This window comes from Chelonia mydas, chromosome 5 (assembly GCF_015237465.2).
Source record: "Chelonia mydas isolate rCheMyd1 chromosome 5, rCheMyd1.pri.v2, whole genome shotgun sequence".
Classification (NCBI taxonomy): Eukaryota; Metazoa; Chordata; order Testudines; family Cheloniidae; genus Chelonia; species Chelonia mydas.
The window spans coordinates 89705571-89729245 of NC_051245.2; the positions used below are offsets into that span (position 1 = coordinate 89705571).

General features: G+C 44.4%; 1 protein-coding gene and 1 long non-coding RNA gene across 9 annotated transcripts in view; one reads left to right on the forward strand and one right to left on the reverse strand.

The window, feature by feature from the left end:
- Positions 1-1305: 1305 nt before the first annotated feature.
- FRMD3 (FERM domain containing 3) overlaps positions 1306-23675 on the forward strand; it is a 228458-nt gene continuing 206088 nt past the window's right edge. The window contains exons 1-2 of one of the 7 annotated variants that reach the window (XM_043546493.1): positions 1354-1480; positions 1647-1817. Coding sequence is in view for 4 of the 7 variants with exons in the window: in XM_007065535.4 (XP_007065597.2) it covers positions 18500-18649 (150 nt within the window). In the remaining 3 variants the exon portion in view is untranslated. Of the gene's footprint in view, positions 1481-1646; positions 1818-18059; positions 18650-23675 lie in introns of those variants that run through there. The other 6 variants (XM_027827911.3, XM_007065535.4, XM_043546490.1 and 3 more) reach the window with 6 other exon arrangements.
- Positions 7067-10719, reverse strand: LOC122465796. Of its 2 annotated transcripts, XR_006290852.1 has the most exons (5): positions 10168-10719; positions 9910-10093; positions 9634-9759; positions 8657-8773; positions 7067-7513 (listed from the first exon to the last, which is right to left on the reverse strand). It is a non-coding gene; the product is annotated as an uncharacterized LOC122465796 (long non-coding RNA). The 2 variants fall into 2 exon arrangements; XR_006290853.1 differs by lacking the exons at positions 7067-7513; positions 8657-8773 and adding an exon at positions 9182-9523.

Here is a 23675-nt window from a genome sequence, read left to right on the forward strand (position 1 = left end):
TGACTTATTGCTGTTTAATTGATCAGTTTGTTCCAAAACCTCCTCTAATGATACCTCAATCTGGGACAGTTCCTCAGCTCTGTCACCTAAAAAGAATGGCTTAGGTTTGGAAATCTGCCACATTCTCAGCTGTGAAGACCAATGCAAAGAATTCATTAGCTCTGGGGAGCTAATATCTGGCTGATTCCCCCAACTTACAGCATGTTTTAGTGACAACCATAGTACACAATTCTCATAACTTCATATGCATTAGTGATACACATATATGGATAGAGAAATGACTTTCAGCAGATTATAACCTTTCTCCTGATACCTTACAAGGCATGTTTTATCTGTAAGATCACGATTATATGAAAATGAGGAATATGGGGGTTACAGCACACTCCCCCAAGGTATAGAATATCACAAACAGCTAAATACAAAGGTGAACAGATAGTTTACCATAAGTATTCTAAGCACATATTCTAAGGCATCATTGAAGGTGAAGGGGCTCATAGGATAAAAACGGGGGTTAGGGGTTACAGATTGTTGTAATAAACCATAAATCTAGTGTCTTTATTAGGACCGTGATTTTTAGTGTCTAGCAAAGTTAGGAATTTAAGCTCCAAGGGTCGTCTTTTGAAAGTGTTATGCAGGTTTCCTTTGAGGATGAGGACTGATAAGTCAGATATGAGGTGACCACTTTGTGAAAAGTGTTCACTCACAGGTGATAGGGTGATTTTGTCTTTTATCATTTTCCTGTGTGAGTTCATTTGAGAGCATAGTGATTGGCTGGTTTCACCCACATAGTTGTTATTGGCACTGGATGAGGCACACCACCGGTTGTGATAGGCAGGGTAGGATTCATGGATCTTGGATCCATGTGTTGTGGAGGGTGCTGATCATTGTAACAGTGAGATATGTCTGCAAGTTTTGCATCTGTTGTTCTGGCTGCTTTGTCTGGTGCCGCTTTGAGTTGATGTGTAGGGGCATATAGACCCAAAAGGAATGTATTGCAAGAGAGAAGCCTGGAAATGAGAAGAGAATCAGGGCTTTCCTGTCTACCTGTGAGGTTTGACTGAAAAGAGCCCCAATTTATACATTTATTGTGGAATTTAACCCAGGGGAGCCCTCTTGTAAGTATGTTTGGGCCTTAAAGGAAAAGGATAATTATTTTGTTTTAGGTTTTTATGACTTTGTGATGGGATGGACTCCCCACACTAGCCCAGCAAGAGCTGGATGAGGCCAGGTGGGACCAATCAGCTAATTAGGCTGCAAGCAGGGCCGCTTTAGGCTGGAGGCAGATAATTAGAAACAGGTTCAGCAGTGCAGGAGCAGGTGGGGCCTGTATAAAGCCAGACTTGTCTGGCTGTAGACATGGGCTGGTGCTAGGAAAGCCTGCAGTTGCTACCTGAGTGGAAGAAGTTAGAGACCCTCCCAAACCCAGAGAGCGTGGGAGCTAGTGATGTATAGAAGAAGCCTAGGGAAACAGCAGCAAGAGGTAAGATTGCACAGGGACCATGGCTGCTTGTTATAGCGTGCCTGGGCCAGAACCTGTTTCCCAGCATAGAGGGAAGGCCTGGGTTCCCCTGCCAGCCACTGGCAAATGGCAAAGGTATTGTCAATGCTAGCCAGTGGGTCTGGAAGGACTTTGAAGTTATTGGAAGGGGAGGACCTTAGTGACCTGGCTGGAGGACTGAGCCACAAAGAAGAGACTGTAGATCTGAGAGTGAATAAGGCTGCAGAGTGAGACAAGATAGGGGAAAACACCACCACAGGGAAAGTACAAGCCTGGTGGAGCTAATTTTGAGGATGGCCAGCAGGAGGTGCCACTATGGGTGAGTGAATTGTATGACAGACTTGTTTGGAGGAATGATTATAACTTTATTTTATAACAAATAAGGGATGGAGCAATTAAGATGTGTATTAGCAAATGTTCCTTATGCTGCCTGACACATCAGCAATAGCCCTGTTTCAGTATTTTAACTACTGTCTACACTGCTTTGAGAAGCAAGAAATAACAAGACTGACTGACAGACACTGATGTATATGTACTGTGAATATTCTTCCAAACTTTTCTCTGCCCACTAGATGATGGGGGGAGGGAGGAATGACAGCAAGCATTTCCCAAATCATTTTTTACCCTTAAAATGGTTTAACTGAGTTTTGTTATTATATGATGATGACCAACAGCGACGACTACTTTAGGGGATTGAGGGTATGAGAAGGGCTGCTGATTAAGGCTGGGATTTTCAAAGGTGACTAAAAGAGTCAAGTGTCCAAATTGGCATTGTATACATCATTTTATATATGTGAGCCTGTTTAGTATTGACTGGGGATTGGATACGTTCACTGAATTGTCAATATCTGATAATCAGACTACTAGGAATGTTATATTTTACCTGCAAAGCTTTAAATGTAAGAATATGTCCAGTAGAGGCTAGGCCAGCTATATAATTTCTTTAGATAGCTGTTTTTGAAGGACCAGTTGTGTTTTTTTTTTTTTTTTTTAAATCCTATTTTTAGCATAAGGATTTTGCCATGTTGAGGCATGCAAATTTAGTTATATGATTCCAATAGGGTTTCCAGTTGTCTATGACTCTACTGAAGAAGGGCATGCTCTCTAAGGGCAGGTGAGATAATCATGTAAAATAGCATGCAGCATGTATTTGTTTAGTGATGCTGTGGCGCTTTCACACACCAAAAAGGATGAACTAGTCAAATTCACTCACCTGAGTTCTTTGGAAGTAATACACATTTTTTAGATGTATAGAAACTGCCTTCTTTCCAGTGGTATCCGTCCTAAGCTCTAGGAATATGAAAGCTACACATCACTATAACTTTGTAGATAATCCTATCAAACTTTAAAGCAGACCTCCTGACCAAAACCTGAAGTGGCCTCCATTTATATTCACCGTCACCAGATCTGTTCCCTCCCCACCACGCACTAGGAAAGGCCTGAAAAAGGGGTGAGTTTTACAGTGTGCCCTGAGCGCCACCAAATTTGGGCTTTGGCAAGCCCAGAAAGGAAGAGAATGTACAGTACCTAGCACTATGAGCTTTGATTCCTGACTGGGTCCTACCACAATATGAATAATAATAAAAAGGACCCCTCACCAATAATACTCTGCCATCTGCTTCCTTCTTACACAAACTAGGGAGCTGATAGTTCAAGCACATTGGATAATCCGATCTGCTTCAGTTTCAAAAGGAGAGAAAGGTCCCAAACCACTTTAAAGGTCAAACCCAATGCCTGGAAATTTATTGACAGCAAATCCAAATTATGGAGCACTACCATGATATGCTCTTTGCAAGATATATTACTTAATATGCTGGCCACTTTATTCTGCACTAGCTGCAATATCCAAGTGTTTTGAAAGTGCAGGCCCACGGAGCGTGTTGCAATTACTCTACAGCCTTTGCTTAGACAGAGAAATCTTCTGTTATAGGAATGTGACGGAAAAGAAATAAGTAGCATGCAGAAGGTAGATGAGCTGAGGCATAGGCACTGACTCCATGGGATCTCTGGGGCTGGAGCACCCACAGGGAAAAAATAGTGGATGCTCAGCAGCCCTGTGGATCAGTGCCTCCCCCTTGCCCTCCAGCACCTCCTGCATGCCAGTGGCCCTGCTAATCAACTTCTCCTGCTCCCTCCCAGCAGTTCCTGTGCATTGCAGTCTGCTGTTCAGTGGCATGCAGGAGGTGCTGGGGGGGAAAGGGGGATGAGCAGGGGTGGGAAGAGGCAACGTGGGAGCTTGGGGGAAGGGGTGGAGTGGGTGTCGAGCATCTATGAGGAAGTCAGCTCCTATGAGCTGAGGCACTAACAAGTTTAACTTGACTTACTAGTTCTCCTCCAAGTGATTGCACATGTCCATTCCATGGTAGGGGGGTGTGTGTGCGGCCAGTGCACATTGTCAAACTTTCTCCCACAGAGTACAGTGTGAGTGCCCTCTGGTGCCTCGCACCACTGCATGCAGCTATAAATGGCTGCACTGCCCTCGTCCCCCCCCTCACTTCCAGTGCAGCTGTCGGAGCTCCGGTCTTTATATCTGCCAGTTTTCCCTCGTTTAGTGTGTATAGTAGCTGTAGAGTTAGTTCTTAGTCTAGTGTAGTGTGTTTAGATATAAGAATAAGTAATTTTCTAGAATTGGGTTTCTGGGTCCTGGTGGGATACTGGGCTCATTACTGGACTAACGCCTCATTCTCCTGGCTTCAAGGCCTGGGACTCATGTAACAAGACTATGCCAGTGAGCAACCCAAACCCCAGCTGCCTTAAGTGTCTGGGAGAGGCAAATGTGAGTGACAAATGTCCTTCGTAGAAGGTTCAAACCCCATTTGAAAAGACAGGGTACCTGCTTATGGAGTCTGCACTTCCCCTGCCATTAGACCCTTTCCACTCAGAACAGGTACCAAGCATGTCCAAATAAGTTAGGAACATTCCCACTGTTCTGACTGGGTCCCGAGGCAGATCCTTGTTGCCAGTCCCTAAAAAGAGACAACATAAGTCTCCCAAGGACTCGGTACTGGGACCTTTGAAGTCTACGGTGAAGGCACTGAGCAAAGGCCAGGACTCAGAAGTGTGCTCAAACAAAAGACACCCTCAGACACAGTCTGTAAGCCAGGAGTGATTCGAAAGCCCAAGAAGGATCTGAGACCAATCACTGAAGGACTGGCACACCTGTTGATACCTCATACTCAGGAGCCCTTTTCAGTGCTGTCTGCACCTGAGGATTTTGAGGCAACCAGAGAGTTGCTTAACCAGTCAGTGCCAGTTTCCTGTGCTGTTCAGGAATCTTGCTTGGTACCAGGATTGGAAGTGTATGCTCCCAGAGTCCTGGCTCCAGCCCTAGAGCACTGTTCTGTACCAGTGGCTTCTATAGTTCCATCAAGAGGGAAGCCAGTGATGATCTCGCTGGTACCCCCAGCTCCAGACTTAATGGAGGGTATTGTTGGGGGTCAGCTCCCCCCTGGTCTGAGGAAGCGGATTCCTCATCAGATTCTGAGGTAGGACCATATGTGTCTCAACCCAGTCCTGCCCAGAAGCCCCAGTGGGATGCCTGCCCACTGTGATAACAGCCACAGCACTCTAAGGACCAATGCTCTTCACGTAGCTGGGTCCTGCCTCCATATCAGTGGGTCTTTTGGACCCCTTGGGGTTTCCCTCCACGTTCTAGAACCTCTCTGCTCCCTTCCCGCTCTTTTGACATTGGCTCAACACCAGGAGCATCCATAGCAAGGTCACAGTCTTCTCTCCTCCAGTACCAGTACTATTACAGTGCAGAGGAAACTGCGTGCTCCGGACTCTCCTGTGGAGGAACTAGAGGAGGGTCCTCCTCTACAATTCATAGTCTCTTCTTCTTCCCCTGATGATGCAGTAGTGACTGAGGGCTTGTCTACACTTAAAATGCTACAGCTTCACTGCTCCCATTGGCACATTAATCCACCTCCCCAATAGGCAGCGCTGTCGACACTGGGGCTTAGGTAGGCTTTACTATGACTCTCAAGGGTTTGGATTTTTCACTCCCCTGAGTGATGTAGTTAAACTAACTTAATTTTCTCATGTAGACCAGGCCTGAGCCTACTTTTTCCCCCTCCTGATGATTTCAGAGCTCAAGACTTGTTGAGGAGGGTGGCTGCAGCTCTGGATATCCAACCCAGAAGAGATGCAGGAAAGGTCACACAGGCTTGAGTACATTCTAGCCCCTGCAGGATCCTCTAGGATAGCTCTCCCTATTAATGAGCTATCCTTGAACCTGTCAAAGTGTTATGGAAAACTTTATCTTCCCTGCCTCTGACTGAATACACCCCTGTATTCATACCCTGAACACTACTGTAATAATCTTGTAAAGTATCATTTGAAAACTCATAATTTGCTTGTCAGTATTGTCTTGATAAAATGAGTGGCAACACTGTATGTGAAGTTACAAGATATTCTTGTAGGATATTTTAACACATGTTCCAAATGCCACAACCTTGCCTAGGCAGAAGACAGGTCTGCCTTGAACGAAGGGGTGTATGTTTCCCTTAATTATCATTTAAGCAGTAAACAGAGTCATCGAGCAAGAACGGAAAACAAACAGATAAAATAACCCAGCAGGGAATATCCTTCCACATATACTGTCTCCTGGTTCTCAGTTGGAAATCTTTTTCAAGAGGGTGACTGAAACTATAAAAAGAGGGGACAAACACCCCCAAGGGATCTCCTCTCTTCTTAGGTGTGATGCTGGAGACAGGCAGACAAAGGAAAAGAGCCATTGGACTTTGGGGGGGGGAGGGAAAGGATGGGGACTACTGACCAAACTCTTCAGGTCAGGAATGTTGCTGGATGCATGTGGTGAGAAATTTTTCTTGAATCTAACATAGTTTGTTAGGCACTAGTATACATTTTATCTTAATTTTTCTTGTAACCATCCCTGACTTTTATTACTCATTACTTGTACCCATTTAAAATCTTGTACTCTCTTAAATTTATCTTTTTGTAGTTATAAACTTGTTTAATCTAATCCAGTGTGCTTAAGTGAATGTCTGGGTTATTACCTTTTAAGGTAATAAAAGGGCATATTCTCTTTAAGGAATAACACTTAATATATTTGTATTGTCAAGGAGAGGGCTGGGTAGTACAGAACATACATTTCCAGGGGAAAATCCAGGACTGGGAATGCATTGGGGTCATTCTGCAGTGTAACCAAGGCTGATGAGACCCAGAGTGTAACTGGCAGGCTTCTATTATACAGAGACACTCAGGGAGTGGCTTGTATGCTGGAAGGGTGTTTATGAGCAGCCCAGGTGGGAGCTACTTCAGCAAGGCATTGAAAGGCACCCAAGGTTGAAAGGCATGAGTGACACAGCCCCTCAGTAGTCTGAATTGTACCTTGATATGTCAGTCTCCACTGCTAAAAGGATGGGGAGAAGACATTCTGTCACTTCACAGGGATTTGAGCACTTCTATAACCACCTTCTTCCAGACTCCCTGGTAGTTGCTGCTGCTAATGAAAAAGAGGGACTTAGACATCAGGCCTTTACCCCAAAAGAAAAGAAGCAAAAAAGCTAGACTTGTTTGGCAGGAAACTTTATTCCACAGGAGGTTTACAGCTGAGGATCATGAAGCAGCAGGCTCTGTGGGTCGATATGAGTTCAGCCTATGGGATAATATCCTGAAGTTCAAAGACAAGCTTCCTGTTGAGGCAAACAAGAATTTGCTGCTATGGTGGAGGAGGGCAAATTAATTGCCAAAACAGCATTGCAAGCATGCCTGGATGCACCAGACTCTGTGGCTCAAGTTAAGACTTCTGCTATCACTATGTGGTGTTCATCTTGGCTGTAGTTATCAGGTCTTCCCCTCGATGTGCAATAAACCATTCAAGACTCCCACTTGAAGGCCACTTGCTCTTTTCCAATAAGCTAGATGAGCAGGTTCATAGTCTTAAGGATAATCCTTAAATCTCTGGGGATTTATACACGAGCAGCAATAAGAAAGCTGTTCTGCCCACAGCAGTCCCAATGGTTTCAGCCTTTTTTGCTATGTTCCCAGAACCTGCCCAAAAAGAGGGGCAGGGGTTACAAGCAATATCTTCCTCCTCCTATCTCTTGTGCAGCTACCAGTTCTTTTAGGCAAACTGGGTCCTCTAAACTATCATTTTGACCAGTTGGTCAAGAGCAGTCTACCACTTACCAGAGTACCATCTTTCCCCCACCCCAATTTTTGCTAACCACCCGTTCCACTTTCTAAGTGCTTGGACCCACATCACCATGGATCAGTGGGTCTTAAGCATGGTGGAACTTGGATACCCCTTCAATTTAATTCTATCCCCAATTTATACCCCCTTCCCTGTCTCTCTTAAGGGACCACTCTCATGACAGCGTGCTACTTCAGGAGGTCAAGTTGCTCCTCCTCGTGGGGGTCATACAGGAAGTTCCCATGTCATTGAGAGGGAAAAGGTTTTATTTCTTTTACTTCCTGATCCTGAAGGCAAAGGGGGAGGTGTTTAAGATCTAAAATAGGCCTGAGACAAGTTATTAAAGAAAAAAAATGCCAGATGGTTACTATATTGTCTCTTCTTTCCTCAGATCCTGGGGACTGGTATGCTGCTCTCAACTTAAACAATGCTTATTCATAGGCACCGACTCCGTGGGTGCTCTGGGGCTGGAGCAACTACAGGGAAAAATTAGTGGCTGCTCTGCACCATGCGGCAGCCAAGCTCCCCCTGCCTCACCTCTGCCTCCTCCCAGCGCACTGTGTCTCCACTCTTCCCTCCCTCCCAGTGCTCGTTGCCACCAAACAGCTGTAGCAAGCTCTGGGAGGTAGTGGGGAGGAGCTGGAATGTGGCGCGCTCAGGGGAGGAGGCGGGGAATAGGCAGGGGTTTGGGGAAGGAGTTTAATAGGGGCAGGGAGGGGGTGGAGTTGGGGTGGGGACTTTAGGGAAGGGGTTGGAATGGGGGAGGAGGGAGCAGGGGTGGAGTCAGGGAGGGGCCAAGCACCCACCAGCGCCAGAAGAAGTCTTATTTTCATGTGGCTGTTCACCAGAACCACAGAAAATTTCTCAGATTCATAGTCAATAGATCCCTTTACCAATTTGCAATACTGCCTTTTGGCCTGTCAGCAGCCCCTTGCGTATTCATGAAATGCATGGTTGTAGTAGTGGCATTCCTGCAAAAGGTCAGGAGTCTGTTCCCTTACCTGCATGACTCTCTAGTGAGAGGCCGATCCAAGTTTCAGGTATTCTCCAGCATAGCCTCTATTCAGTCCACTTTCAACGCACAGGGGCTCTCAATACTGAAAAATTTGTCCTGATGCCTGCCCAAAGATAGAATTCATTGGGGTTAGTCCTGGACTCTATAAAGACCATGGCTTTCCTGCTGGACCTGAGGATTCAAACAAGCGGGTCACTGCTCTAGATCTAAAGGCACACCCTGTCACTATGTTTTGGAATTGCCTCAAACTTCTAGGGCACATAGCGGTGTGCACTTATATGGTGCAGCATGCCAGGCTACACCTCAGAAGTAGTGTGGGCTAGCCTTAGTGTACTCACCAGCCCATTGTCATAAGGACATGGTGGTTCACAGGGCTGGCTCCAGGCACTAGCTAAGGAAGCACGTGCCTGGGGTGGCATTTCGTCCATTCTTGGGGCAGTGTTTCGGCGACACTCTGTCTGCCTTTTTTTTTTGTGTGTGTTTCAGCAGTCCAGACGGCTTTTTTTGTTTGTTTTTGTTTGGGGCAGCAAAAATGCTCGAGCCGGCCCTGGTGGTTCAAGTACCTGCTCAGGTCTCCTCCTCCCTGGACTGGGGGGTAGAACCTACAGATGTGTTTGAGGGCATCCCCTTTGCCCCTCCACAACAGTCACTCAGTTTAGTCACAGATGCATCAGATCTAGGTTGGAGAGCTCACTCAGGTCCCCTTGAGACTCAGGGCCTTTGGTCTTCTCAGGATCTAAGTCTCCATACCAATATCAGGGTGCTTTGGGCCATCCATTTAGCTTGAATGGTGTTCTTTCCACATATCAAAGGGTGGAATTTTTTGGTAATCTGATAACACAGCAGCCATGTTCTAGGTAAGCAAACAAGTGTGTGTGCAGGGGTGGGGGGCACTTATGCCAGGAGTCAATCCTCCTTTAGAATTTCTGCATCCCCAATTCCATCAACCTGAAAACTGCTTACCTTCTAGGACTGCAAAACACTCTGGCAGACCACCTGAGCAGGTCGTTTCCAGGTCACCATGAGTAATCTCTTCAGACGGATGTGTCGAGGTCCATTTTCTAGTAGTGGGGGACTCCCCAAATAGACCTGTTTGCAACAAGACAAAAAATGTCATCCTTTTTTGTTCCCAAGCAGATCACTGCCTAGGTTCACAGACAGATGCTTTCCTCCTAGCCTGATCAAAAGGCTTTCCCTCCAGTTCTGCTCCTTCCCAAAGTCAAGCAAGATTCTACTCACCTTATTCTAATAGCCCCAGCATGGCCCTATCCACACAGGGGTTAGTGGAGTCAAAAACCAATCAGTCAGACCTCTGCTGCTATTCCCAAGAGATGTTGCAGTGATATCCAAGGACCATGGCCACGTCCTTCATCCCAGCTTTCGGGACCTCCACCTGACAGCATGGATGCTTCATGGCAACAACCTGGGAAAATGTTTTGCTTTAAGGGAGTGCAGGAAGTGCTGCTAAGTAGGAAGCCTTCAAGTAGATCTAATTACCTTGCTAAATGGAAGATATTTTCCATTTGATCCATTATAAAGAGGTCTCCCCAGCTCAAACTCCAATTTGCTGTATCTTGAACTATCTTTTGGTTCTGAAACAACAAGCGTTAGCTCTTAGTTCCATCAGAGTCCATTTGGCTGCTTTCCACCATCCTGTGGATAACCAATCAATTTTTTCCAACCCTATGCCCATCAGATTGCTAAAGGGTCTGCTCAGATTATACCCATAGGGTCATAGCCTGCTTCCACAGTGGATTTAAATTTAGTTCTAGCAAAGTTGATGAGTTGCCCCTTTGAGTCACTAGCACCTTGTTCTCTGTCACACCTTCTATGAAAGTGGCTTTCATGGTTGTTGTCACCTTGGCCAGGAGAGTAGGGGATCTGCAAGCTTTAGTATCAGAGCTTCCCTATAAAATTTTTAGGGACCAGGTTTTCCTTTGACTTCACACAAGTCTTGTCTAAAGTGGCTGAATTTCACATTAATCAAGCAGTTTATTTACTGACTTCCTTCTAAAGCCTCATTTGAGTAAAAAGGGAAGAAAAGCTCCATACTCTAATTTTTCCCCATGGGTGCTCCAGTCTAAGAGTCTTCAGGGACTGCTGATCATAGGGATACCCTGCCTACAGTTCTTTCCCTTGGCCATACTAGCACTGGGGTGGGGGTGGGAGAAGCAGGGCAATGTAGGACCCTTTATGGCAGCTCTACCCCAGTGGAGGATTTCCCTATGCAGAGGGAATCCCTCCCCCTGTTGGATCTGCTAGGCTTAGGGCAGCCTTGTGCCAATAGACCAAATTAAAACTGTTTGAATAGATGTGAGATTCAGATTTGATATCTTTGTTTTTACCTTATCCAATTTTTCTTAGTGTAGTATATTCCTCCAGGGCACATTGTATGTGGCAATCCAAATAAAAACTGAAACATGAGCTCTTAGCCACCTGTAGTCCTATGCTATTCTTTTTCAAGCCCACTAGTCACAAAAACAGGAGTGACAACAATAAATGCTGTTTCTTGCTGATGATATAACACATAATCATAGTTTGATCTTGAAGTTTAAGAACTGAAAGTAAGTTATGTAACTGAATCCCGTTAAAGGTGAGGAGCACAAATCAGAGCATACCCCAGATTGATTTAAATCTGGATAACTATGTTAGCATCTATGCAATTACTCTGGATTTACACCAGTGCAATACAGCAGAATCTGACCCATAAAGCTTAGATGTTTTTCAGTGTCCAGGAAAGCTAATATTCTGAATGTATCTACATTCTCTCAATACCTGATCAACTATCTTGCTCAGAATTTAAAAATAAAGTGGCTTTTATATTTAGAATTGAGTCTAATTGTATAGAGCAGTGTAATCTTATGCATATGTTAGTCAAGTTAGTTATAGATCAATGTTACTAATAACAGAATCTGGCCAAAAGTGATTAACATAAGAAATCAAAATTTGTATCGGCTTAGGAAAAGTTCCTCCATGTGAACTGATTAAAGTAAACCCTTTTGTATAAAGAAAGAGTACTTGTGGCACCTTAGAGACGAACAAATTTATTTGAGCATAAGCTCACAAAAGCTTATGCTCAAATAAATTTGTTAGTCTAAGGTGCCACAAGTACTCCTTTTCTTTTTGCGGATACAGACTAACACAGCTGCTACTCTGAAACCTGGCATTTGTATAAGAACCCTCATAAGTAATTTCTACCAGAAGTTGTACAAAATACAAATCTTTATCAGAGCTCCTGGTCATGTAACATAATTTCCTGCTTCTCACTGTGCTGGGATAAAAAGACAACACAATCTCTAACAGAATAAATTGAAACATGAGAACAATAACTGAATAGTGATAAAGGGCATGATTTTGATCTCTGCTGAATCAGCCAATTTAGAAGTGACTCTGAAGTCAGTCTCAGAAACAGCACAAGATCAGAGCTAGTCTGTCAGGCAAAGGGGCTAGTGAGCATCTAGCTCACTCTACTTGGGGATTCCCCTGGTATGGCCTGTGTCCTCTGCAGCTGCCAGTATAAGGGCTGTGGTGGGGGGACAGGGAGACATGCCTAGAATATGCTGCACTCTGGCAACTTGTGGCTGGCCCTTTGCGGGTGCCGCAGCCAGTTGTGTAATTTAGAGCAATGTCTAAGCTACTTTAAAAATATAGCAGGGGCTAAATCAGGTCCTAAGCTCAGGGAGCTGCAAACTAATGTGATGCTTCAGCTGCATCCAGCAGATACTGAGTGCAGCTGAGGATGAGGCCAATGGGGTTTTTTACTGACGTAATCACAATATATGTGAGATCAGCCTCAAAGAGGTTACTTTTTCATTTTTAAAAGTCTCTTTCCTCCAACTGTAATACAGGTTCTGCAACAAAGTTGTTGTTTAATCTTTTCTCTTTTGTTTTCCTCCTAACAGCCATGCCTGAGAACTTATGCAATGATGTATTTCAGCATTACTTAGTATAATAATAGTTTACATTGATATAACACCACCCATTTTGAAGGCTCTGTGGCAGAGCACTGGGAACCAGTAGCTGAGCCAGCACTCTGATAAATTAAACACCAATTAATTCCCCGTTCTTCCCCCATACCTGACTTTTCCCAATTAGTGGATTAGAATGGGCTGGTAAGGACTAAAGAGCCAATTATCCCATTAATGCAGAGGGTAAAACAAGGCATAGGAAAGAAGTGCTAGGGGAGAGGCAGGCTTGTGGAGCCAGAAACAAGAAGAACCTCTGAGTGGAGAGATCTTTCTTCAGCCCTCTATTGAGAGGAGAAACTGGTGCTATAAATGAGATGTATGGTGGAAATGGCAATGTAAATAAACTACATGGTGGTGGTTAACAAATGAAGGTCTTCAAACAGTCTGTGTAGATTGAGTAGAGGACGGGCAGGACTTTTCCCTGTCACAGGCTCCCAAAGCCCTAGTGAAATGTAGCTATCTCTGTGGTAGAGACCAGTAATGGGGAGGGGAGATTTATATTTTAAAATGTTGGACCTGAAAGTAACATCGAAGATTATTACTACTGAAAATTTAGCAAAAATTATGTTTAAAGTCTGCTTGCTTGAGGCATTTGACAGCATTTTGTGTCTGGTCACATCCTATTTTCCCTGCATAGTCAGACCCTGATTCTGCATACGCTTAACTTTGACTCCATTTGGGTTACGCACATGCATAAAAAGTTCAGCAAGAGAGAAATGTGGTGTCTTCTGTTGTCTGCCTGTTGCACACAACAGTTTAGCTTTTCTGAGGACTGAAATACTTTGGTCCAACTAAAGTCAGTGGGCTCATTATAGGGTATCTGGGTGACATGTAATTGCCTGTGAAAACAGGAGGTCAGACTAGATGATGGTGGCCTTCTGGCCTTTAGCTGTATAAAAGACCCTGATAAATAGCAACATGAGTGCAGGAAAAACCCGTATACAATTTTTTAAATTTTTAAAAATTCATCAGAATATACAATTGGCACATACAATTATATATTTATAATGTATTAATTTTAAAAAAATTCAAGCTGATAGTAACTCTTATAAAATTCTCTGGATACAGATCAGACACTGTCAAGGTTTGCAAGTCTAAATGCCTCTTATATATTCTTTAATCTTCTGCCACAAACGTAGCTGTCAGCTACAAATTGTTGGCTGCAAGAGTGTTTAAAAGCTCAGCTTCTGTGTTTGACTATATTGTGATAACACATGCTAGGTGGTAGAATTGTTTGGTTTGTGGATATTGACTTGACATGAGTGGGACTCAAATGACACAGGCTGCTCAAGGGGAAGGTTCCTCTTTCTCCTCTCCTTAAGATCCTGAATCATGTTTTCCTGAATAGGGGTCTTATTAAAGAAATCCATTTTGTTATCAGACTTTGAGCTCTTGTTGCAAGCATGCACCACCAGGCCGTTAACTTTACTCCACCTTCCACTTATGTGACTAGGCAAATATTCTGCCAGTCCCCCCCAAAAAAACTGACAGAGCAGATGCAGTGTAACATGTACCTCCATGCTCACATCCCAGGTGTGTGTGCACACAAAGTTTCTGAGGACAAATTTTGGGCATACATTTTATGCACAACTCCCAGTGATAGGATTTAATTACAGGACTCTAGCTCTCTCTCTTTAAGGATAAGAGTGGGACAGAAATATCGCTGATGTAACTCCCTTGGCTTCAGTGGCATTATACCAAGAATGTATGTGACTCAGTAAATCTGCACATAAATACAAACATGGAAATCATGTTTCACTTTTGTGTTGTGTGTGGCATTATGATACTCTATAGGCTTCTATTTATTCTTCATGGCCTTCTCCTTGAATTCAATGAATCTATAACTTTTTAATAAAGGATAAAAGATTAAAAATCAAACTCCAAAAACTCAAACTTTCATATAGCTGCTCCAGGATATGAATAAAAGCACATTTGAAAACACTCAGTGTTGGCCAAATTCTGTTCTCATTGAAGTCAATAGGAGTTTTACCACTTGAATTAAATTATGTATCTTTGGTCCTGTGAGATTTTTCAGTTACTGCAGTGGTAAGTACTATGAAAGTGCTCACAAATATATATTTTTCATACACAGTATTTGAAATACTGATGGAGCTCTCAGAGAGAGGGAGAACTCTTTCCCATTTCAGGATACATGAAAACAGTTTATTTATCACTATTCCTTATACAGGTAAACATAGACCATCCCTGACAGTTTCTGTAAACTGTTCTTAAAAAAACTCCAATGATAGGGATTTCATAGGCCTGGTCTGCACTAGGGGGATCTATCTGAGTTATGCAACTTCAGCTACATGAATAATGTAGCTGAAGTAGACTTACTTACCATGGTGTCTTCACTGTGGTAAGTTGACTGCTGCTGCTCCCCCGTTGGCTCCACCTGCGCCTCTCGCGGCAGTGGAGTACGTGAGTTGACGGGAGAGCGCGTGCGGGCCGACTTATCACATCTAGTTGAGATGCGGTAAATCGACCCCTGCTGGATCGATCGCTGCCCACCGATCTGGCAAGTAGTGTAGACATACCCATAGCCTCTCTTGTGAGCCTATTCTAGAGCTTACCTACCTTTGTAGAAAGTTTTTCCTAATATCTAACCTAAATCTCCTTGCAGACTAAGCCTATTATTTCTTGTCCTACCTTCAGTGGATAGTGGGGACAATTGATCAGTCCTCCTTCAAACAGCCCTTAACATATCTGAGGACTGTTATTCGGTCCCCTCTCACTCTTGTTTTCTCAAGATCATGGGTGGTGGGTATCGTAGGCTGGAAGAGGCCGTACCTCCCCAAACAGCCAGGCGTAGCCCCACCCATGCTCTGCCCCTAGGCTTGCCCTTCCTGCTAGATGCAGCTCCAGTCTCCCTGTGGGGTGGTCCCAGCTCAGGCCACACCACCCGCCCTTCCGGGGCTGGAGGCACTAGCCAGGGCAGGGGCCAGTGGCTGGGGCGGGGGTGGTGGTGTTCTGGCAGGAAGTCACGGAAGGGGCGGGGCCTCAGGCAGAAAGGGGTTCTGGGGGACTAGCCTTCCCCAGCCAGCGGTTCATGCGCCAACCATGCTCAGGTTGAAAAACAGCCTTTTTTTTTTTTTTTTTCTTAATCTTTTCTTCACAGGTCACATTTTCTAAACCTTTTATCATTTTTGGCACTCCCCTTTGGACTTGCTCCAGTTTGTCCATAACTTTCCAAAAGTGTAGTGCCCGGAATTGGACGCAGTACTCCAACTGAGGCCTCACCAGGGCCGAATAGAACAGAACTATTACCTTCTATATCTTACATACAATTCTGTTGTACACCCCAGAATGTTAGCCTTTTTCACAACTGCATCACAGTATTGACCCATTCAATTTTGAGATCCACTATAACACCTAGATCCTTTTTAACAGCACTATCACCTACTCAGTAATTCCCCATTTTGTAGCTGCGCATTTGACTTTTCCTTCCTAAGAGAAGTACGTTGTACTTATTGAATTTCATCTTGTTGATTTCAGACCAATTCTCCAATTTGTTGAGGTTATTCTGAATTCTAATCCTGTCGTCAAAGGTGCTTGTAACCCCTCCCAGCTTCTTCGTCCGCAAACTTTAGAAGCATACCCTCCATTCAGTTATCTAAGTCATTAATGAAAATATTGAATAGAACCTGACCCAGAACTGACCCCTGGTAGGTCCCCACTAGATACGCCTTGCCAATCTGATGGTGACATATTGATAACTACCCTTTTGAGTATGGTCTTTCAACCAATTGTACTTTAATCTGATCACATTTCCCTAGCTGGTTTATGAGAATGTGTTGTGGGACTGTTAAAAGCCTTGTTGAGGCCTCTATACTAGTGGTTCTTAACCAGGGTACATGTACCCCTGGAGGTACGCAGAGGTCTTCCAGGGAGTACATCAACTCACCTAGATATTTGCCTAGTCTTACAACAGGGTATGTAAAAAGCAGTAGGGAAGTCAATACAAACTAAAATTTTCATACCGACCAATGATTTGTTTATACTGCTCTATATACTGAAATGTAAGTGGAATAGTTATATTGTAATTGATCTATTTTATAATTAGATAGTAAAAATGAGAAAGTAAGCAATTTTTCCGTAATAGTGTGTTGTGATGCTTTCGTATTTTTGTCTGATTTTGTAAGCAAGTAGTTTTTAAGTGAGGAGAAACGTGGGGGTATGCAAGACAAATCAGACTCCTGAAAGGGGTGCAAGAGCCTGGAAAGGTTGAGAACCACTGCTGTCTATACCATACCTGTTCTTAGTGCTTACACTACATGCCAAAGCCTTTGTAGCTAGGGTTGCCACCTTTCTAATTGAACAAAACCAAACACCCCTGCCCCGACCCTCATCTGAGGCTCTGCCCCCGCTTGCTCCATCCTCCCTCCTTATGTCGCTTGCTCTCCCCCACTAGGGTGACCAGATAGCAAGTGTGAAAAATAGGATGGGGGGGGGGGGAATAGCAGCCTATATTAAAAAAAAAAAAAAAAAAAAACCCAAATATCAGGACTCTCCCTATAAAATTGGGACATCTGGTCACCCTATCCCCCACTCTCATTCACTGCCTGCCTTAGCCTTAGGCCCCTGCTGCGCTGCTAACCGCACTTCTAACAGCCCCGTTGGTGCTGCTGACTGGAGCCGCCAGGGTCCCTTTTCGACTGGGCATTCTGGTTGAAAACCGGATCCCTGGCAACCCTGTTTGTAGTTTGGTGGCACATTGAGTTGCACCCTCTTGATGGTGCAGCAGCCAAGATAGTGGCTTCCTGGTGATCTGATGATTTCATTTTCTCTCCTTTCGAATCATAGATAGGTAGGGACCAGCTAATGGGATGAGAAGATATCCCATATAACAGACTAGCTCTCACTGGAGTCACGTGGCTCCAAGACACACATTCTTAAATAGGATATAGTGATAATGGGTTGTAATTACAGCATTCGATACCTTTCCATCTTCTTACTCCATCCGTGTCCACCACCACCTGCTGTTTTTGTTCTGAGCAGGGCCCAACTCCTGGAAACACAAAATTGAGTTACTCAGGTGCAGGGGACGTTCGGGTGAGGCTTTGTACTATAAACTCCTTAGGTCAAGGAACTTGTGTTTATTTGCCAAATGCCATGCTAAAATAAGCAGAGCAGTTGCACCCTTAGCACTTTCATAATTTTCCTTGCAAAGGTGGAAGATGCTGTCTTTTCCAAATCTGCAGCAAGGACCCCCTTCTCCTGGGGGTGCTTTGAGACCAAGCCCTTAGTTTAATCCCACTTGTGCCCCAGCAGACACTGAGTGCATGGGAACGGGGGTGAGAAAATGGGAGGAGGAAGCCAGGCAGGCAGGCAGGGAAGAGAAGAAAGAAATGGAGGGAGGAGAGGAAGAGAATGTGAGAGGGAAGAGGGGAAAGGAGAGCGACAGGCAAGAGGTGGCGACTGGGCGCGAGAGAAAAGAGGTGAGCCAGAGAGAGAGAAGGGGGAGGAGGCGTAGGGAGGGGCAACGGCGGGCTGCGAGGCAGGGAGAGGTGGAGGGATGCTGAGGCTGGGCTGGAGACAGGCGAGCAGAGCCTGACGCAGCAGCAGCAGCAGCGGTCCCAGCCCCTGGCGCAGACCCCGGGCTCCCAGTCTCTTCACACGCCGGCGGGGCTTGTGGTTCCGGCGCGCGGCCCCCCTCCCCGGGGCTGGCTGCGGGGAAGAGCCCGGGCTCGGGCGGCGCAGGCAGAGGCAAGGGCGGCAGGATGGTGTCCGCTCCGCGGCTGGAGCCGCCGCCTCGGGGCTGAGCGGCCGCCGAGCTCTGCTCTAGCTGCACTGTGCGGCCCGGGGTGGGTGGCTTCAGGTGCCCGGGCGGCTGGGCTCGCTCCCCACGGGGGCTTTGGTGCATGTTCGCCCCCTGCGAGTGCATGAGGAGAGGCGGCAGGAGGACCATGAAAATGATCCGGTTCCGGAGCTCGAGCATCAGGTCCCTGAGCCAGGAGATGAAATGCACCATCCGGCTGCTGGACGACTCTGAGATCTCCTGCCATATCCAGGTGCCTGCCGGGGTGCGGGGGTATGGGGTGGGGAGTGCCCTAAGATGGGCGAGTGGGAAGGATTTCCCTGGTCTAAATCACAGGCAGCCCCAGGGATGTAAAACACAATACTCCAACCATCTGGCCCCTCTGCAAGATCAACCACGCCAGGGGGCACTTACAGGTCTGGCCCCCTTAATATATTCTCCCTTCCCTGGTAACATACCCCCGTCCCCTCTTTCCTTTTAGCCCATGTGCTCTTCAGCACATAATCGTGCATTGACATTTACACCAGGCGTGTCATTCCATCCAGTTCTCTTTTCTCTCACACACGCACACTGCCTGGTGTGTTCACTACGGGTGTATGGAGAAGTTATATACATGGGGAGTGAGAGCCTCTAGAGAAGCAGACAGGGAAAGCAAAGGCCAAATAAACAGAGTGGTTACGGGAGAGAGAGTGATTGGGGAAAACTGCCAGAAGAAAAATTTGTTAGAGAATTGCTGTGAAAGGACAGTACTGTACTGCAAATGAACGAACTTCACTGGAATAACAAACAATTTGTATAGTGGGGGTGCTGAGAGCCATTGAACCAAACTGTAAACCCTGTGTCTGATGGAAACCCCTTCAAACCAGGGGGGTGCAGCATCACCCCAGTTCCAGCACCTAGGAACTCACTAACGGAAATGCTGGCTGTAGTAGTTGTTCTGTTGTAACTCTGTTGACTTAGCAGGAGTGATGCCAGGGACAAATCTGGTCCGTGTGTGTGTGTAATGTCTGTGTCTCCATGACATACTGGAAAATATTTATTTCCTTGTAAAACATTCTAATGGAAAAAAGAAACAAAGTATAACACGGTTTACAGTTGGTACTGCAATGCTAAATCTGCCTGAGAGCAATTAGCTATTGATTATGAATGTAAATTGCATTTCTGTTTTCTGATAGTGGTGGATCCTGGAGTTTTTCTTGTGTTCCATCTCCTTCTTCACACTGAAAGATTTGTGTGTTTTTTTGTTTTTGTTTGTTTGGTTTTCGGCAGTAACAAAATCCATTGAGTTGGGGTGTGTGCGCTGTTGTACGTTGCAGGCTTTTGCAGCAGCAGACCTCACCCTGCTGTTGGGAACAGCTGGGCTGCTGCCCTGTTGCACAGGAAATAAGTGCTTCCTAGTGCTTTGATCTGTGTAGGTAATTCGGTCACAGCCAGACCCTCTTTCACCTCCAAAGGGCCTACTTATCGTTAGGCTCTACACCATTTGTTAATGGCAAAGTGGTAGGCAGTTCCTATGGGATGCCCTTTCCACCTGTCCTTTATTTTTGCTGTCTAGGTCTGGAGAGCACCTCCTATGTGAATGAGCAGATGCTGCACCCTCTGGCAGCCTTGTTGCTGCTCCTGCTGTGTACAATGAAGGAAATATATTCAGGGTGTGTTTAACAGGAGAGCAGATATGCTAATTTACATCTGAAATACACTATGGACTGTTGTGCTGCGTTTTTTTTTGTTTTTGTTTTTTTAATTCCACTCTGTCCTGGCAAAGTGACCAATAACCATGTGAGAATTTATTAAACCCCCGCCCCCCCCCCCCCCATTTATTTTGAAGTGCCTGGAATCTGGTTCTGTTCAATATTCTCATGAAGTAATCTTGATTTCCTATTGGGAGTTATATGAGAAGCTTCATGAATTACAAGTGTTATTAATATGTATAAAGCCGGGGGTGGGGGGAGGCAGTATTCCTTGTACCTAAAGTTTCCTAGGATAAAAGAAGCTCCAGTACAACAGCATGCACTAATGAAGTGTTTGACCTGTTCCTCGTTATGATGGTGTGTGATGGATGGACCTCATTACCATTGTCAGCAAAACATTATTTTGAAAGCAGGATCCAAAAGTGTTTGCGCTTAGGCAATACTGGGCATTGAGAAAGTTCATAGCATTCAAAGTGAACTGTATCTGAAGGAATGAAGTGAACTTCTTGGTATTTTCCCATGATTTAAGGTAGAGAATAGTTCCTCACATGAGGATTTTTAATCAAATTTAACACAGCTGAACAGTTAAAATCAGGGTGATTTAATTGTGCTCACCTTTCCTTGCTCTTACCAGCCTGAAAAAAGACAGACCCATTTGAGAGAACCACACAATGTGGAAAAGCCTGTGAAATTTCTAATGGAGCAGAGTTTGTTGTCTGCCTGTGGTAATATTTTTGACAGACCGGTTTGGGTGAAATGGGACTATTCCTAATAAAACCCAGACTTGGATATGGTCCTCTCGTGAGGAATGCAGAGAATTCTGTAAGCTTTGAGGCCAAATTCTTCCCTGTGTAACCGTAGTAACCATACTGACTTCACTAATTTGGCCCTTCATGTCAGAAGAGAGTGCTTCTTTTCCTTTGCTAGGCCATAGGTCACCACAGGCCTGATTTCCAGAGATACTGATCACCCACAACTTGAATTATAGTCATTGGGATTTGTGAGTGCACATCACCTCTGAAAATCAGGACCCATGAATTTTGCAACTTTTTTTTGCTTGAACCAAATTCTGTTCTGGTTTACTTCCTGGGCAGCTACATTGACTGTCACATAATGGGATTGTTCAGGGTGTAAATCAGTGTAGAATTTGATTCTTGATCTTGTAAAATGCCTAGAAGTATCAGGGAATTACTGACATCATATACATGCATTACTAAATTATTTGGTAATTGAACAGTGCAGTTATGAGATCATAGCTTTAATGAGTGCGTGAACCTGGATGTCCTTCAGAATGGCACTTGTGTGAGCTTAATACTGCAAAAAGCTGCACATCTCCGACATCAGTGGAAAAACAGGGTATCTCTATATAACAAAGAACTTAGGTTGAGATTCTCAGCTACTGCAATCAGACTAGTTCAATATACTTACTGAAGCTACAGTTACACCAGCTGAGAATCTGGCCTCTGGCCTGGAAGGCTAAAAGGTGCAGTCCTTTAGGGATTTGGCAGAGTGAGTACCAGGTGATTAGCTTATTATGGTAATGGAACCAGTCAGGTTATTCTGTAAAAATGTTGCATTTGTGGTATTAAAACGATATATGTAGAAAAACAACAACATTTTAAAGTCTTTTTAACTGTCATAGTTATGAAGACAACCCTGAAAACTTAAACTGATTATAAATGATGTCTTCCGGAGTCTGCAAACAGCCCAAAACAATAGATCTAAGAGATGTGAAGATCTTCATTTTCCTATATGGGTTGTGGACTCTGAAACCTAAGGATGACTGTGTAAATGTCAACATTGTTTGTTTCACTGCTGAGCACTTTAGCCAAAAAGTCCAGCCAATGTATGTTTCACAATCCCAAACTGCCTTTCATTCTCTCCCATCCGCCAAAAGTCCAAACTGTTTCCTGCTGAGCTGGCAAAGCCTCCACCTTCCCCCCAGTAACATATACAGTGCAATTATACTTTGTCAATGCAAAAATCTTTAGTGTATCAAAAACTGAATATGCAGAGACAATATAAAATTTGAATTGTTAGAATATAGCTACTGTACTGATCGTATTTTAATATTAAAATTTAAAATATCTCTAGTTAAAATTTTAAACGAATCTGCCACACAATTTCCAGCCTGTCAAAAATCCAGGTACTTCACTGTGGAACATAGAGGGCCTTGCTTAAAACACATTTCCTTTTGTTAGGCCTTTCTTAACTTAACTCCATTATTGAACAAATGAACAAAATCCAAGCTTCAGCTTCTGCATCGTGTGTGGACTTAATTGAATGGACAAAATTCTTCAGGAACCTACATGACACTCTAAGTTCATCTTTGTATGCAAGATGAATAGAAGGTAGATATAGAAATCAAAGTAAGCTGACTTGTCCCAATAGGGCGTTCAGTGGATATGCAGAACAGATGCAACGCCGCTTGCTTTCAGAGGGCAAAAAGATGTGTTTGTAGCAGGAGAATGAAGTGTATTTTGTCCAAAATAGGGCATGTGAAAAGGAAAATCCAACTCAGCCGATTCTTCAGTGGTACACACAAACACGAGCACGCACGCACACACTTTAAAATTTCCATGCACCATAGTAGACATTCTCACACTTTCACAAAACTCCTGCATGCCTTCCCAGAATCACTGAGAAAAATTTGTTTGGACAAAATTTTTTTGCATGTTAGCTATGTTATCCAAATGCTGCATATTCATAAGGGAGAGAGCAGCCCATGTTGTGTGCTGTGGGGTAACAGCAGTAACACTAGAGTTGTGACAGCTGGAAAACACTGGACGGTAATGTTTTGATCATTAACAGAACAGTAGAGCCTAATTCCTCAAATATGGAATCTGAGCACTGGCAGTATGGATGTAATAGGAAATAGAGAGGGGCCCACGTTCTGTTTGTGCTTTTTTGGGGGGTGTGGGTGAGAAATGCAGCTATATGTAGTTTGTAACGCGCCGTCTCAAAACTTCTACACTGCCAAATCCTATTTGAATATATACCCTTGACCATAGCTAGGTTACAGGTGTGGAGATATTTTAGAGCTCACAATAGGCACTTCAACATAAAGCTAAACAAATATACTCATTTGTATACCTGTTCATAGCTTCATTGCAGAATTTGGCCCAACAAAAGGTGCAACCAGAATTTCACATTCTTCAGCCAAACCATAAGGGCACTCGGGGTTAACTGTATTAAAAAAAGTGGCTTAATTTTCTTTGTGTAAATGTAATGGGATTCAAGGAAAAATAAGAACAGCATTTGCGTTTTAGCATTAAGGTTCTTTCCAGTGGCACTTTGGTCACTCAAGAGGCTAATAGTGTCTACTGCTGGAAATAATTTTTTTGTGTGAAATACTATGGAATGGGTTGGGGAGAGACTAATATGAATCATGCATTTGCAGATTCTAGCCAGCTAGGCTGTAGAACTGTTGTCATGTAGGTCATCAAGTAGCTTAGGGCTAGGTATGTAGCTCAAAGGTCAGAATTCAATATATTGCTTTCTTTAGCTTCATGAGTGCAAATTAGATAAAGTGAGGAGTGACACAGGAAATGGTTGGGGACTGAGGCTTAACTAATTCTTGCAATGACA